The sequence below is a fragment of the Microchirus variegatus genome, assembly GCF_963457635.1.
Source record: "Microchirus variegatus genome assembly, chromosome: 12".
Taxonomy (NCBI): Eukaryota; Metazoa; Chordata; class Actinopteri; order Pleuronectiformes; family Soleidae; genus Microchirus; species Microchirus variegatus.
This window is the reverse complement of record NC_139813.1, coordinates 4,214,961-4,229,121: the sequence shown is the minus strand read 5'-3', so window position 1 is coordinate 4,229,121 and position 14,161 is coordinate 4,214,961. Positions and strand designations below refer to the sequence as shown.

Genomic DNA, 14,161 nt, shown 5'->3' with positions numbered 1-14,161 from the left:
GTAAATAATATATAATTCATTAATTATTTTATTTTTCCTTGTGTTTCCACAGCCATGACTGATTCCAGTGAGAATGAGATTGTCTCTGGACATCTCTTTAGCTTTAGCTCTTTAACTTTAGCTTAACTTTAATTTTTATAACCTCAAAATTATGTTTTTGAGGTTACAAAAATATATTTTATATATAATTTTATATAAAATGTAATATATATATATATATTATTTTTATAATTATTTTGTTAAAGCTCCCATAGAACAGAAGTTCCAATTAACCTTGTTTTAGAAGCCCTGAAGGTTCAAAACAAACAGTTCAGCCATTGCTGAGAACGCTGTGTTTTATTGTTATCTCAGGCTCAGCGAGATCTCTGAAAAAACCCGGTCCAGTTACGTAAACACCAGTTCTCCAGAACAGCAGATCCTCCTGCTCCGGGCACGTGAGACATGAGATTTCAGTCTGAAACAGCACGACTGACGAGAGCTTCAGTGAGGAGAGATTTATATCTACTCATTTACAGCAACTAGGAGGTTTTTGACCGTAAAAACATAAAAACAAGTTAATGTATGTAAGTAGACCTCCATAACTAACATATATGTGCAACAGGACCACTCTATCTGAGCTTTAATAACCAACTTGCGCTGAGTTCAAAAACATGGATCACTGTGTTTGCATATCATTACGTCTTTAGTTTCTGCTGTTGTTCACCCCTTAAATCAATCAGGGTCCATGACACTGGCAGACGCTCATAATAATGCTGGAGTGTTATGAGCGGCAAACATAAGCACGAGTGCCTTTGTCTTCTTCTTATTTCCTTGGGCGACCGTCACTTCCACCATCACCACGTGTCCTCCTGAGACATCTGCAAGTTCCTGTTGCTTAGTAATAGCCTTCAGTGCAATGATTAAAGTGAGCTTCAAAGCCGTAGCCACGCTCATTACTCACTGCTGGCTGCATAATGAATCCCAGGGAGGCGGCTGATTAGGAACACCATGTTTTATAATAATCACAAGTCTGAAGCAAATCAAAGCCGACTCATCTGACTGCATCTGCACCTGAGCAGCTGTGATGGCTCACTGAGGTCACTGCCTGATTCTCTGCTGACCTTTTCCTGGAAGGGCAGTGTTTTCACCATGTGATGCACAAAGCTCATTTGCTCCACTTTCATGTCTCACGGTCCACACAGATTTAGTGCTTTTTGATGTCTGTGCTGACATGAAGGTGTGCAGGTTTACACGGGGACATCCTTTCAAATGAATTCTTGACTTTCAGTCATTGTCATTACATATGCGACATAACAGCAGGTCAACACGAGGAAGCTGTGTCAGCATGTGTGGAATATTATTATACACATGAGGCTCACAGCGGGCGCTGGTGCCAATCCCAGCTGACATTGGGCAAAAGGTGGGGTACACCATCACAGGGACATCCATATATATATATATATATATATAAATATATATTAGGGCTGTCAAAATTAACGCGTTAAACGCAGGATGATTAATTTGTGGAATTAACGCGTTAATTTTTTTAACGCATTAACGCACTTTCTCACTTTCCTCGCGCTACGAGTATACGTGCAGTTTATGAACAGGCAAGACAGGCAACTGCTTGGGGCCCCGAGTCGATAGGGGGGCTCCCGACACTCGGACCTTAATGCATCAGTGAGCAGCTGCATCCCCGTCTCCCTTAAACAACAATGGTTGATTTGCAATGACATCTCGGTCAAAAACCCCCCTAAAGGGGCTCCACGTCTCCTCACGTTAACCTGTGTGAAGTTATCGTTCTGCAAGTTGTAAATGAAGCTGAAGGAAAATGAAGAGGAGTTATCAATCAGGAAGTTAGAAGAGGAAGAAAAAAAAAGGGGGATGAAAAAGAAAGAAAGACACAGTTGTAAGTGGCGCTACTGGCGCAGATAATGATATAATCATAACATTAACAGCCACTGTCTAACTAACGGGGACACAGACAGCAGCTAACATTAGCATCAGAATGCTAGCTGACGCTAACGCTAACTAGTAGAAGCAGTGCTTCTCCTGCTGGGGGTTTAGTTCCCCCAAGACAACTATTTACCTTCTATACTTTATATTTAGTTTATAATGTGAGTTATTTACAGTGCAATGTGAAGTTTTTGAAAAAGTTTTTTCAAAGTTATTTACAGTATTTTATTTTTTCTATTTATTTATATTGTCTTATAATGTGGGTTCTTTACAATGTAATGTTTATTTTTGTATAGGTTTTTATAAGTTATTTACAGTATTTTATTGTTCTTTACATTTATATTTTCACCTACTTTATTTATCTCTCCGTTCCTACAACAATATAAAGAGAAAATTATAATTTTTCTGGCATATTTACGAATGGTAATTAATCGTGATTAATCCACAGCTACCCTGTGATTAATCTGATTAAAAATGTTAATCTACATAGACAAACAACCATTCACACCTACGGTCAATTTACAGTGTCCAATTTGCCTTTAGTTAAAAACAATTGATGTGACATTTGTGCCCATTTGTCCTTTTTGAATGACACAAGAAAGAATCCCAACCTTGTTTAAAAATAAAAAAAAGTCACTTTTACTCTACAGTACATTTTAAAAAAGCTATTTTACTTAACATTTTTAAACCAGTACTTTTACTTGTACTTAAAGGTGCATTATGTAATAAATCTAAAGCAACTGGCCATAAAATCCTCCTAATATGTCACAGAGACTCAGGAATAATGTTCATATAACAAACTGAACTCACCAACAACAACAGTACAGACAAAATATTTGCATTAAAAAAAAACATTTTGCAGACTGCAAATCATGTTTATGTTTGGAAATCATGTTTTGGCATGTGGCGCCACCTACCACCGTCTACCAATCATTGCAGTCTGTACAGTCTCAGCTGCTGAGCAACCACGGGTTGCCAGTTATGTCAGAAAACAAAACCTAAAAGACCTCTGTATTTTAAATTTGAATGTAGTAACTGTTTTTGGCCACATTTTTACATATGGCACCGTTAAGAAAAATCTTATCAAAATAGTGGTACTTTTACTTGAGTAGAATATTTCAGTACTCATTCCACCTCTGATAGTACAGTACAGTACAGTACAGTACAGTATCATGTTCGCAAAATTAGTTGGTACATGTTTTATTTTCTGTATTATTGTACACATATTGTGAAATATGTATAAAGGACTGTGAAAATGTTCCATCAACTGTGATTTTTTAATTTCTTTTTTAAAAACCTGAAATAAATGTATCTGGATTACAGTTAGTTTGACCTTTTAAAACCTAATGGTAAATGGTTTGTATTTATGTACATTACAGCTTTGCCATTCACACACAGCATTTTCTATCACTCATCTTTCATACCCCACTCACACGCTCACACATCACTAACGGGCCGGGAATCGAACCCACAACCTTTGAGTTGAAAGACGAGTTACTGTCACTCCTGTATTACTTACTGTACCTTTTTTATGTCTCACCATTTCAAAAGTTAATGTTTTATTTGTGTTTACTCCCTTTACCGCTTTGTTAATTTGTAATTTGTTTCTATTTTTGTGCATTCTTTTAAATGAAAAGTCAGGACATGGGGTTGAGGGGAAAAAACTTATGGTGCCATTATATAACACAACAAAAACCATTATTGTATTTCTATACATGAATAAATTCTGTGATAAAACAGTGGTTGTCAGGGACAAAGCAGCTGCATTTCACACTGCTGGTTTGAGCGTGGGTTATATTTATGAGTGGCAGTGTTGCTGAAATTGTGGCATGTGTGGGGGAGGAGTGATGCACACATGCACCGAGGGCGTACGTCGTCCGCTCCAGAGCATTCGGCTGAGAAGATGACAGGAAGTGAAGTCCCTGAGTGGAAAGAGGGAGATGCACGAGACGCTTTGGGAGGAAGCTCATTAACACAGAGCTGCACCTATAGGCATCACACACCAACCATTTTTTAAAGCAGGGCTGCAAGAATGAATGGATGGATTGATCATTAACAGGGCTGAAGAATTTGGGTAAAATACAAACTCCAGTTCCATAAAAGTTGGGACACTTTCTGGTCATGGCATCTATTGATTTACTTTACTGGTGTTTATTTATATGGTGCTTTTTTTATAAAGCTTTTCTCATCTCAATGACCATTGATCATGACATTCTATTAGAGGTACTGCCCTCTGCTGGTTTGAATCATATTTGATAGATTCCAGTTTGTTCATGTTAATGATAATTATACTGACTCATTACAAACAAAAGTTAATTGTGGAGTTCCACAGGGCTCAGTGCTCGGGCCTATACTTTTTTACTTTGTGTGCTTCCTTTAGGGAACATTATAAAACACAATAATACTCTCATTGTTATGCAGATGACACACAGCTATATTTATGAAATAAACTCGCAGTGTTGGGCCAAACCTTTTTTTTTTTTTTAAATAAACTTTATTTAAACTTTTCCAGTACACATATACACATATACAAAATACCTCAAAGGAAATATAAAATTGCATCTAAGGATACCTCGATTGTAACCTTGCCTTTATTGCCTTGTTGTTATTGATTTGCTTTCACTGTTGTATTTATTCTCAACAAAGCCTTGTAGATTTTATTTTATTTTAGTTTTGATAAATAGATCAACGAGATGCAATTTTATATTCCCTTTGAGGTATTGAGGTACATTGTATATGTGTACTGGAAAAGTTTAAATAAAGTTTATTTTAAAAAACCCAACACTGCGAGTCAACACGTTGGTCGAAGACCTGCACGACAGCGCCCCCACAGACCCGGAGCACTTCCGTTTTGTTACTTGCTGATGTTTTGGGGTTTTCAGTGTGTTTGCCCCTGTCGGCCACCGTACCGTACAGTTTAAAATTCAATTAAACCTAGAAAATAATGAATACATTATGTAATGATGCAATCATATGCAATATGTTTCATGGGGATTACATAATAAATGTTTATAAATACAAATATGGCAAACAAAATTCTATAGTCTGTGTGTGTCACTGACCATTGCCTGCAGTGATTGTTATTAAAGCTGTAAACACAAACATGAATCATCATTAAAGGTGAAGTAAGTAGTTTATAGTGCCATCTAGAGGAGAGGTTGACATTTACAACAAAGAACTGCTCATCTGCTCACCCCCTCCCTTCCCTGAGCGCTACTGTATCCTCAGCCGGTCAAATGTCGTCCTCGTTGTCTTTCTCCGTGTCAGCAGATGAGGTTCGTGAGGCGAGGGAGAGGGCGAGCTACCGCGGCCGTAGCAGACGAAGCGGAGAGAGTGGAGGCGGGACTTCCGCTACAAGTAAAGAGACGCTTGATTTGTTCTCTCGCGTTTGTCCTTACAGGCTCCCGTAGAAACATGGCGTCGTGGCAATGCAACCGCGGCCCCCGACCATGTTATTTTACATTACTTTTTGAAACACTACGAAAATGAAACAAAAACTATTATACAGCGACTAGACAATGCAGGAGCACATAATATGTATAAAAAAGTGGATTTTGGGTTATATAAACCCATAAATACTACACATTGTCTCTTTAAATACTAAATACTACACAGGGACACTGTGTAGTATTTAATACTACACAGTGTCCCTTTAAGTGTGTGCCTCTATATCCCAGCATACAAAGATTTATGTTTCCACGTATGAAATATCACATGAGCATGCTCAGCATTGTATTTAAGGACAATGAATCCAAGGACACACACATCACTCAGCTGGAACAAGAGACTACATTATATTATATAATGTTTGTTATGTACAGGTTATTATATCAGCAGCATGTCAGCGATGCTCGTCCTCACCTTGAAATGTTTTTCTCTTTGTGTATTTTGTCTGTATTGTGTTTGAAAGACACATAAAAAAATAACTCAACCAGGAAGTTTATTTATATTCATACCCTGTTTATGTTCTTCTACAGTATAATGATGTACGTTAGTCAGGTGTGGTGAAACACTGTTTGACTGGGGACCAGACCCTGTGCTAAGGGTGGACTTCAGGGCCATCTGAGCTGCCCCCACATCAGATCAGGGACATGAGTGTGTTAAATCTGTGTCACATTTAACTAAGAATAAAGTTTGTACTGTCACTGAGATTTCCTGGAGGTCAGTGAATGCATATTGATGGGCTCAGAGGCCTGTCAATCATCTGAGTTCTCTGTGATTAGCTGGAAATTAAGAGGGAACACCTCTCCTGACTTGGAGCTAACCACCATGGATTAGACCAACATAAACATAAGGCCATACAATGTTTTATTGTCATGTCATTAACATCTTCTGGAGGACAGAGACTTTGTGAACTAGGGTTGATTAGTGAATGGACTTACTGGGCCCAGGAAGCCTCTGCACAACCATCTTGATATCTTTGCTACTACACTATCATCCTGATATTTTAATTGTGTCCTGGAGCCACGTCACACTGGTGATGTTGTGTGAATATGTCCCCTTGTATCAGTGGCAGCCATTATAAGAGCTATTTACCTTATGCTATATTATTTGGTGCATAATTTACTAAAAACCCTATGAATCCTCGTCTACAACTTCCAGTTCAATGCAGTCGGTGCTCGAGTCCAAGAAGCATCATGAGTCATGGAAATCAGGTCAAAGTCATAGTCGAGAGAGAGCTGGAGTCATAAAAGTGAAGTTTTGTCCCATGACGATTATGGACAACGTGGCTAATGAGCTACAACAGTTGCTTTAGATTTATTACATAATGCACCTTTAACAAAGGAGGTGAATGTTAACTCGTGTGTATGTTGAACAAAAAAGACTTTGCAGTAGATATACATTCATTTTAAAGGTACAGTGTGTACATTTATTGGTAAAGTTGTTCGTTATAGCTGATTATCCCTCACCTCACTCTTCTTATGTAACCTTCAGTTAGTATCAAAACTGTATTATTCTTATAAAACATATACAGTTTATGTGTCTTATAAGCCGGGAATAGAAATTCTATGGTTATTTAATTAAAAAAAATAAAAACAAGTGGAACAAGACAAGTGGAAGGGGACCTTGGCTCGAGGGTTGCTGGTTCGAGTCTCCACCAGGTTAAAAAAGGGCTGGGGTACCCCTGAGCAAGGTACCCAAACCCCATTGCTCCCCAGGTGCTGCTCAGTAGCTGCCCACTGCTTCTAATGACTTGGGAGTGAAGTATTGTTTTTTAGTGGCTCTGTCTGTGTGTGTGTGTGTGTGTGTGTGTGTGTGTGTGTGTGTGTGTGTGTGTGTGCGCGTCCACACTTTCACTTTTCAATATGACCAACAGAGGCCGCCAGAGGCTTGTCGCGTGAATGGGGTGAAATCTGCCATATCTGATTGCCTTGTTTTAGATTGTATCAGATTCCACCTTTACTGACATCGCCGTCACTCACTCGTGAATCTTCGGCAAACTACGCCAGCCAACGTGCGCCGCGCGCAGAGCGGAGAGGGAGAGGGAGTGACTGTGAACTGTGTCTGCCCGGCCGTGCTGCTGTGATTCGTACACTGTCAGTACACTGACTCACTCATGATTCGCGCGTACGAACGAACTGAGAGACAGAGAGGAGGTGAACTGACGCTGAGGTACGAACTGACACACAGAGAACTGGTGAACTGACGCTGAGGTACGAACTGACACACAGAGAGCAGGTGAACTGACGCTGAGGTACGTACTGACACACAGAGAGCAGGTGAACTGACGCTGAGGACATGAATCTCGTTCGCGTTGTCACTCACTCACTCTATGACCCGTGGCGCGCACATACTGCACTCAGGGAGGAGGTGAGTCACATAGTGGGGCACTGGGCTCCTGCTTAGAACTGAACGATTCGGTGAACGAATCTTTTGAACGAATCATTTTAATGAACTGATTCAAGTGATTCAGTACACTCAAATGAATTGCCGATCCCATCACTACATTGTGACCTCAGACAAACCTGAACAAACACAGACCAAACTCCAGACTGGTTACCAAGGTAAGAAATGTGTATTTCTTTATTACATTCAACAGTACAGTACACTGAAATTGCACATGTTCACCAGATGATAGCAGCATTCTGACTGGCAAAGTTGGACTAATCAATATAGGCACATCCAAAAAACCCAAAAAACATTGAAATCCAAACAGGTTCAAATGTGTCAAGGCCATTTTCGGACCACATTCAAATATCCACTGAAGCTCTTAATTTACATGCTTTGTAAAAATAAGTTCTACACAGCTAAAGAAAAAACTGGACAAAAACAAACGCTCTCTTGACGACAAACACCACTGCCACTTCCTGTGGCGAGTTAAAGAGATCAGGATCAAGTCAAACCCGACAGCACGTGGCTTTCTTAGTTCAACATTAAAGGAATAATTCAACTTGTGCACATCAAGTGCCTCTCAGTGCATTCCAGCAGTTATTAAGTGGTTTCCTTCACTTCACAACTTCAAATAGTGTTTTTTTTTCTTGCTTTTTTTTTTTCTCATAATGAGATTGTATCGTCCTCATGAACACAGTGCTGTCTGTAGTTAAGAGGAAAAAGAACCGTCATAATATAGAGATAACAGAAGAGATAGAGGGAGTTTATCCCACGACTGACTGTATTCTTGGCATGAAATGAGGGTGCAATGCATTCTGGTCCGTGGAGTAATCGCAGTATCTACTGGGTTTAGTAAAAATGCTTCTCAAACAAAATACTTTCACTCTTTTAATGGTTATTTCCTGATATCAGGGAGCATTTTTGAAAATGTAAACTGTATTAAAGGGGTAGTCCAGTTTTTTTTTTCTCAGAAGTGCGGTTGTATGAGGTACTATCAAATACTAGGATATTTTTTGTATTATATTTTTAGTTTGGTTAGTTTGTGCCAGTTAAGCAGATCCTAACAAAGGATTTCAAACACCAAATTCACAAATTAAAACATCTGAATGCATGGAAGCAGCAGTAGAACAACAACTGCAGTAATCCAATTAATCAATTATCTCGATGGACTTCGGAGTGATTAACAAAGCAAAGTAAAATTCAGCTTCCAGTTGTAAAAAAAAAAAAGGCCGTCCAGTAATGAGATAAAGCAGTTAACATAAATTGTACACTTAATGTGTAGATCTGTGACGCCTGTGCAAGAATGATCATTTAAAGAGACTTTTATAAATCTGTGGGTTTTTTGTGTGGAAACTGAAGTTTGCATTACTTTATAATCCACTCACTACTCACACCAAAGTCTATAGAGAAAATCTGATTTTACATCACAGCACACAGGAGATCTCGATCGACTGCTGCCTATGTCAGTGAGCTCAAATGTTGTTATATTGTGACTCGAGTTTGAAATCCTTCATTTACAATTATCTTACAGACACTCACTTAGAGAATGAGGTAGCAGTAGAGCAGCAGCTCCTGTGTCAGTTAGCAGTTAGCGCCTTAAAAATGTCAGTACACACTCATACAACCACACTTCAAAGAACTTAAAGTATCACTTTAAGGCAAAAACCTTGTATGGCTCCTTGTGTTAAAAGTTGGACTATATAGTGAAGCGACTGTGTTATTATTTTGCCACAAGCCTTCAAACACCCAGCCGTCTTACTGAAGGGCAACTGAGGCAGGTGCTCTTATATCCTCTCCCTGCGTCCTTGTTTATGTAAAGGTACTAAATCAAAGACAAATGTGTTGTTGTTTTTTAGGATGAGATTATAACAGCCAGTACGATTGCCCTCGAGTTGCTACTTTTTTGATGACCTGAGCAACTGAGAATCCTCACAATCCAACACCTGGGCTCCACTGGACGTGTGTGAAGCGAAACACAGCTGCGTCACTGATCTGCAGAGTCTCACGTGCATCTGTTGTTCACGCCGAGCGTCTCTGCTGCAGAGCTGCGAACTGAGTCAGCTCTGTGTTTGCTTTGAAAAATGGCCATAAATATTAAGTAGACATGTGACTCCAGTGTGAAGCCAAATGCTGCAAATATTTCACTAGGGCTGCAACTAACTATTGTTTTCATAATTGATTCATCTGTTAATTATTTATAGATTTGTCCTTTGGCTCATAAAATGTCAAAAAAAATGAAAAAAAATGATGATGTTCTTAAATGTCTTATTCAGTTTTAAAGGTTTGTTTATTATATGGAGCAAAACCCTGAATATATTCACTTCAGAACCTGTAAAATCAGTGAGCTTGTTGAATTATTACTCACACTGATTCACTGATTATATAATAAATTAACAATCAATTTAGCAATCTAATAATTGTTGCAGCCCTATATTTCCCTATAGCCTTGTAACGACAAAGGATGAGTGGTATATTTGAAAGTGAGGTAAAGGATTCTTTTCAAATATTTTTGCAATGAATTGATGGCAAGAAAAAAACCGTATCTGAAGAAAAGCAGCATAACTCACATGAGCAGATGATCCGTTTTATGTGATAAACAGAGATGGCTCAATACCATTGATTGTGTCTGATACCGATATCATAACCATGAGTATGGACATATACCATCATCTGTCCAATCCAGCCATTAAGCAACTTCCCAATTTTCTGTTTCAGGGTTCCTAAACTTTAAATCTTCATTTTCAAAATATTTCCATAACTTCTACCCAACTTCCATTACTCAGTGTATTTAGTTTAACAAAGACAGACCTCTATAGTGACCATAGAGCACAATAACGAGGCTTTGCACTATCACTTATAGCGGTTAAGTTACGTCTCCACTAGCATAGCACCTGGTACCTTTTTTTAGTACCTGCTCTGGCGAGATTCCAAGCGCACTGAGTAGTTACTTTGCTTGACGTCACCAGACTGCCCGCCACCGATTGGTCAGAGTGCCGTCACAGGAAGAGACCAACACAAAAATCAAGCCAAACGATCCCGAACTATAGATCAGTTAAAAAGATGGAACAATCCTTAAAATGTGGGTTAATCTCCAACAACTACCAGTGAAAAGTCTGAAATCACAATATTTAACAGAGGAGTCTGGTGTATTTAGCGACAGCACCACCGAGCAGCGAGCTGCATGACCCTGCTTCTGATGACTCTACCCACATTGAGTAGGTACTTTTTTGTAGTGGAAATGCAACAGATGAGATAAGCTGATATGATACTCGGTATCAGTCAAAATCACTGGATCGTTGATCAAAAAGATAAAAATGTAAACTCCAATACAATGTATGGAGCAGTAATGGGATAATATCTTTAAAATGTCTTGAAATTGCTAGCACAAATGTGTCCAAGAATGACTGGATCAGATCGATGTCAATATTGGTAGATACCCGAGGTTTTGTTATCGGTATCAGACATGAAAAAGTGATACTGTGCCATCCCTGCTGATAACACAGGCAATGAAATGAATGAGTACATGCATACAGTGTGTCCCAGGTCTTAAGTAACGGGACTTCAAGTGTTTAAGACCCAAAAAAACATAAATAAATAAATCAACAGCGAATCAGCTGGATACATCTGATACCCATGATACATAATGTTGACCCCTGAATATTAGAGAAAAGGTATAGCTCCATTCCAAAACTACTTCAACGCCCCTTCACATAGCTCCACATCAAGAGGGCAACAACCACCACCAGGAGACATGAAAAGTGAACGTGTCACCAGGTCACCAAGCGTCTTTCACGTGGACGCTGACAGTTGCCTTTGACCCGCTGATATTCCACAGCCTGTTGAGAGTCTGGACACACACACCCTGAAAGTTTCAGAACCTCAGTGCAAAATGGCAGACAGACTGAAAGCAGCAATGCATTAAATACGTTGGGGTTCCGGAAGAAAAAAAGGGCAGGGAAACCTAACCCAAATAAATAACTCAGAAATATTTTCATTATCAATTAATCTGTCGATTGTTCTTTGAAACAGTGAAAATATTCTCAAACCTCAAAAATAATAACATCCGCAAACAAACCAAAGATATGTAGTCTGCTGTCATAGAGGAGTAAATAAAAATATTTACATTAAGAGGTTGAAATCACAGAACCATCTATTTATTTTGTAAAAAAAAGAACAATCAAACAGATTAACTGATAATAAGTTATTCATTTAGATCTTTTGTAGTGTTGTTGTATGAGGTGCTCAATATTAGGCTTGGAGTTTCGTTAACAGTTACTCACTCATCCAAAGACCAGAAAGTCCATTGTTTTTAGCTTGCTGGGTCATGGAAGATGCTGGTTCTTCTGCAGGATCTACAGCATGTTGAGCTTAGAGAAGTAGCTTCAAGATGCATTCAAGAAATCTCTTAAATTCTGCCATTTGAAGTCCACTAAATAAATTCTTGTTGCTGCTGCCACCTCATGGCAGTAGATGGACCATAAATGATGTGGTCATTGGAGTAGAAATATTTTTATAAATGCAATCAGTGATAGAACACTTGTCTTGTATCTTTTTAACATACTACGAATAGTTGTGAATAGTAACAGATGAACTATTTATAATGAAGCAAATCACCAAATAATCAAATACTCATGCCCATCCCAAATTAACACTGCCTTATGCCTTTTTTTTTTTTAATACAATGCTACTTTCAGTCTGTTAAGAGACAGCTGTTAATAGAGGTACAACCACTAAACAGCTAAAAAAGACCCAGATCTGGTAAGTTCATTAACTAAATATATGTTTTTTTAACAGTGCTGAAGGGTTTGGGCGTAGACTTTGACTTTAAACCACGGATCGATGCTCTCCGCACACATACACCGCACTCGGCTGAATGCGCCGCTTGGTGTTTCCTGGCAGTTGAGGAAGGAACTTGAAGTACTTGGGCATCAGGTCAAGGCAGGCGTCACGGAACTTCTTGATCCGCCAGTAGTAAATAAGAGGGTTGAGGGCTGACTTGAGGTAGCACAACCACAGGACCCATGTGCTGACCTGGAAAAAACCGTCTTTGTGGTAGAACCCGTCGCTGAAGGTCGATACCAAACTGTAGGCAGTGAAAGGTGCCCAGCAGACTGTAAACACGGAGAAGAGGATGAGGATGGTGGTGAAGGCACGGGTCTTGAAGCTCATGTCGATGTTCATTTGGAAGGGCCTCTGGAGGCTCAGCAGACCCAGTTTGCTGGCCTGGCTTAGACAGATGCTGTCTGGGTGGCTGTGGATGCGGATGGCATTGTGGCGGATGGTGTTCAGGATCCCCATGAACGTGTACAGCATGACCATGAAAGGCATGAAGAAGAAAACTAGCATCAGGATCAGTACGTAGGCATGGTAGCCAGGCTCGGTGCTGTAGCCAAACACACACTGGGGGGCTCTGGGGGGGATCTGCAGGAGAGGGTATCCAACAGCCAGGGGGAAAGAGAAAACAAAAGACAGTCCCCATGTGACCACGATGAGCACTTTGGCTCTCTGTGGACTCAGCTTATCTTGCTTCTGGACAATAATAAGAAAACGATCTATGCTTATTATAAGCAGTACAGCCACGCCCTCCATGACAAAAAACCAAAAGAGCATGGCTGACACGCGACAGAAGGCGTCTCCAAAAATCCAGTTGGTGGTCACGACGGTGACCAGAGCAAAGGGCATGTTCAGGACAGCCAGCATCATGTCTGCGAACGCCAGGCTCGCGAGGAGGATGTTGATGGCCGAGCGCATGGCAGACCTCTGGTACACCATCAGGCAAACCACCACGTTCCCCAGCAGAGCCACCAGCAGGATGGCAACCATGACGAAGCAAAAGAAGACCTGCAGAGGTAAGCCGACACCCTGAGGTGTCTTCGAGGCCTCCACTGTGGGCATGACCGGCTCCGGCGGCGATGCGTTCACCATGGAGATGTTCTCCATCACCAGCCTCTCAGAAAAGTTCAGCAGCCCCGTAAAGAGGCAGCAGAGACTGGTGTTAGTGTCCCTCGCCTCTGGGAGGGAGAAACTAGAGGAGTGAACCATTCTTCCCCAGGGTGAGCGAGCATTGCTGCTGCTGAGCTCACTCTGAGCATGATGCTATGGATTCTATGGATGCAGGTACTTCCAGATCAATGCGACATGGCTGCGTCTTCATGGCTGCAGGTTCCTAAAACATAAAAGAAAAAAGCATAGTGTGAGGTGAGGAAATTTTTTGGCGCAAGCGTAAATTCCATCATTATCTCTACACAACCTCACGATCTATCAAGACAGATCCCAAGCTGGGAAATTTTGGTGTAGCAGCAGCATTACATACAAGACAATAATAACACAATGAAATTAAAAAAGGGCAAAAAGAAGAACAAACTAGACATATTAACATAGCAATAATAATGAT

At 40.1% G+C, this 14,161-nt stretch overlaps 1 protein-coding gene across 1 annotated transcript; it reads right to left on the bottom strand.

Moving 5' to 3' along the window:
* Positions 1 to 12,591: 12,591 nt before the first annotated feature.
* gpr63 (G protein-coupled receptor 63) lies at positions 12,592 to 13,809 on the bottom strand (the record flags this gene model as incomplete). The annotated part of the gene is made up of 1 exon (XM_083898464.1): positions 12,592 to 13,809. One exon carries the CDS (start codon positions 13,807 to 13,809, stop codon positions 12,592 to 12,594), a length of 1,218 nt encoding a protein of 405 aa, XP_083754590.1.
* Positions 13,810 to 14,161: the final 352 nt, after the last annotated feature.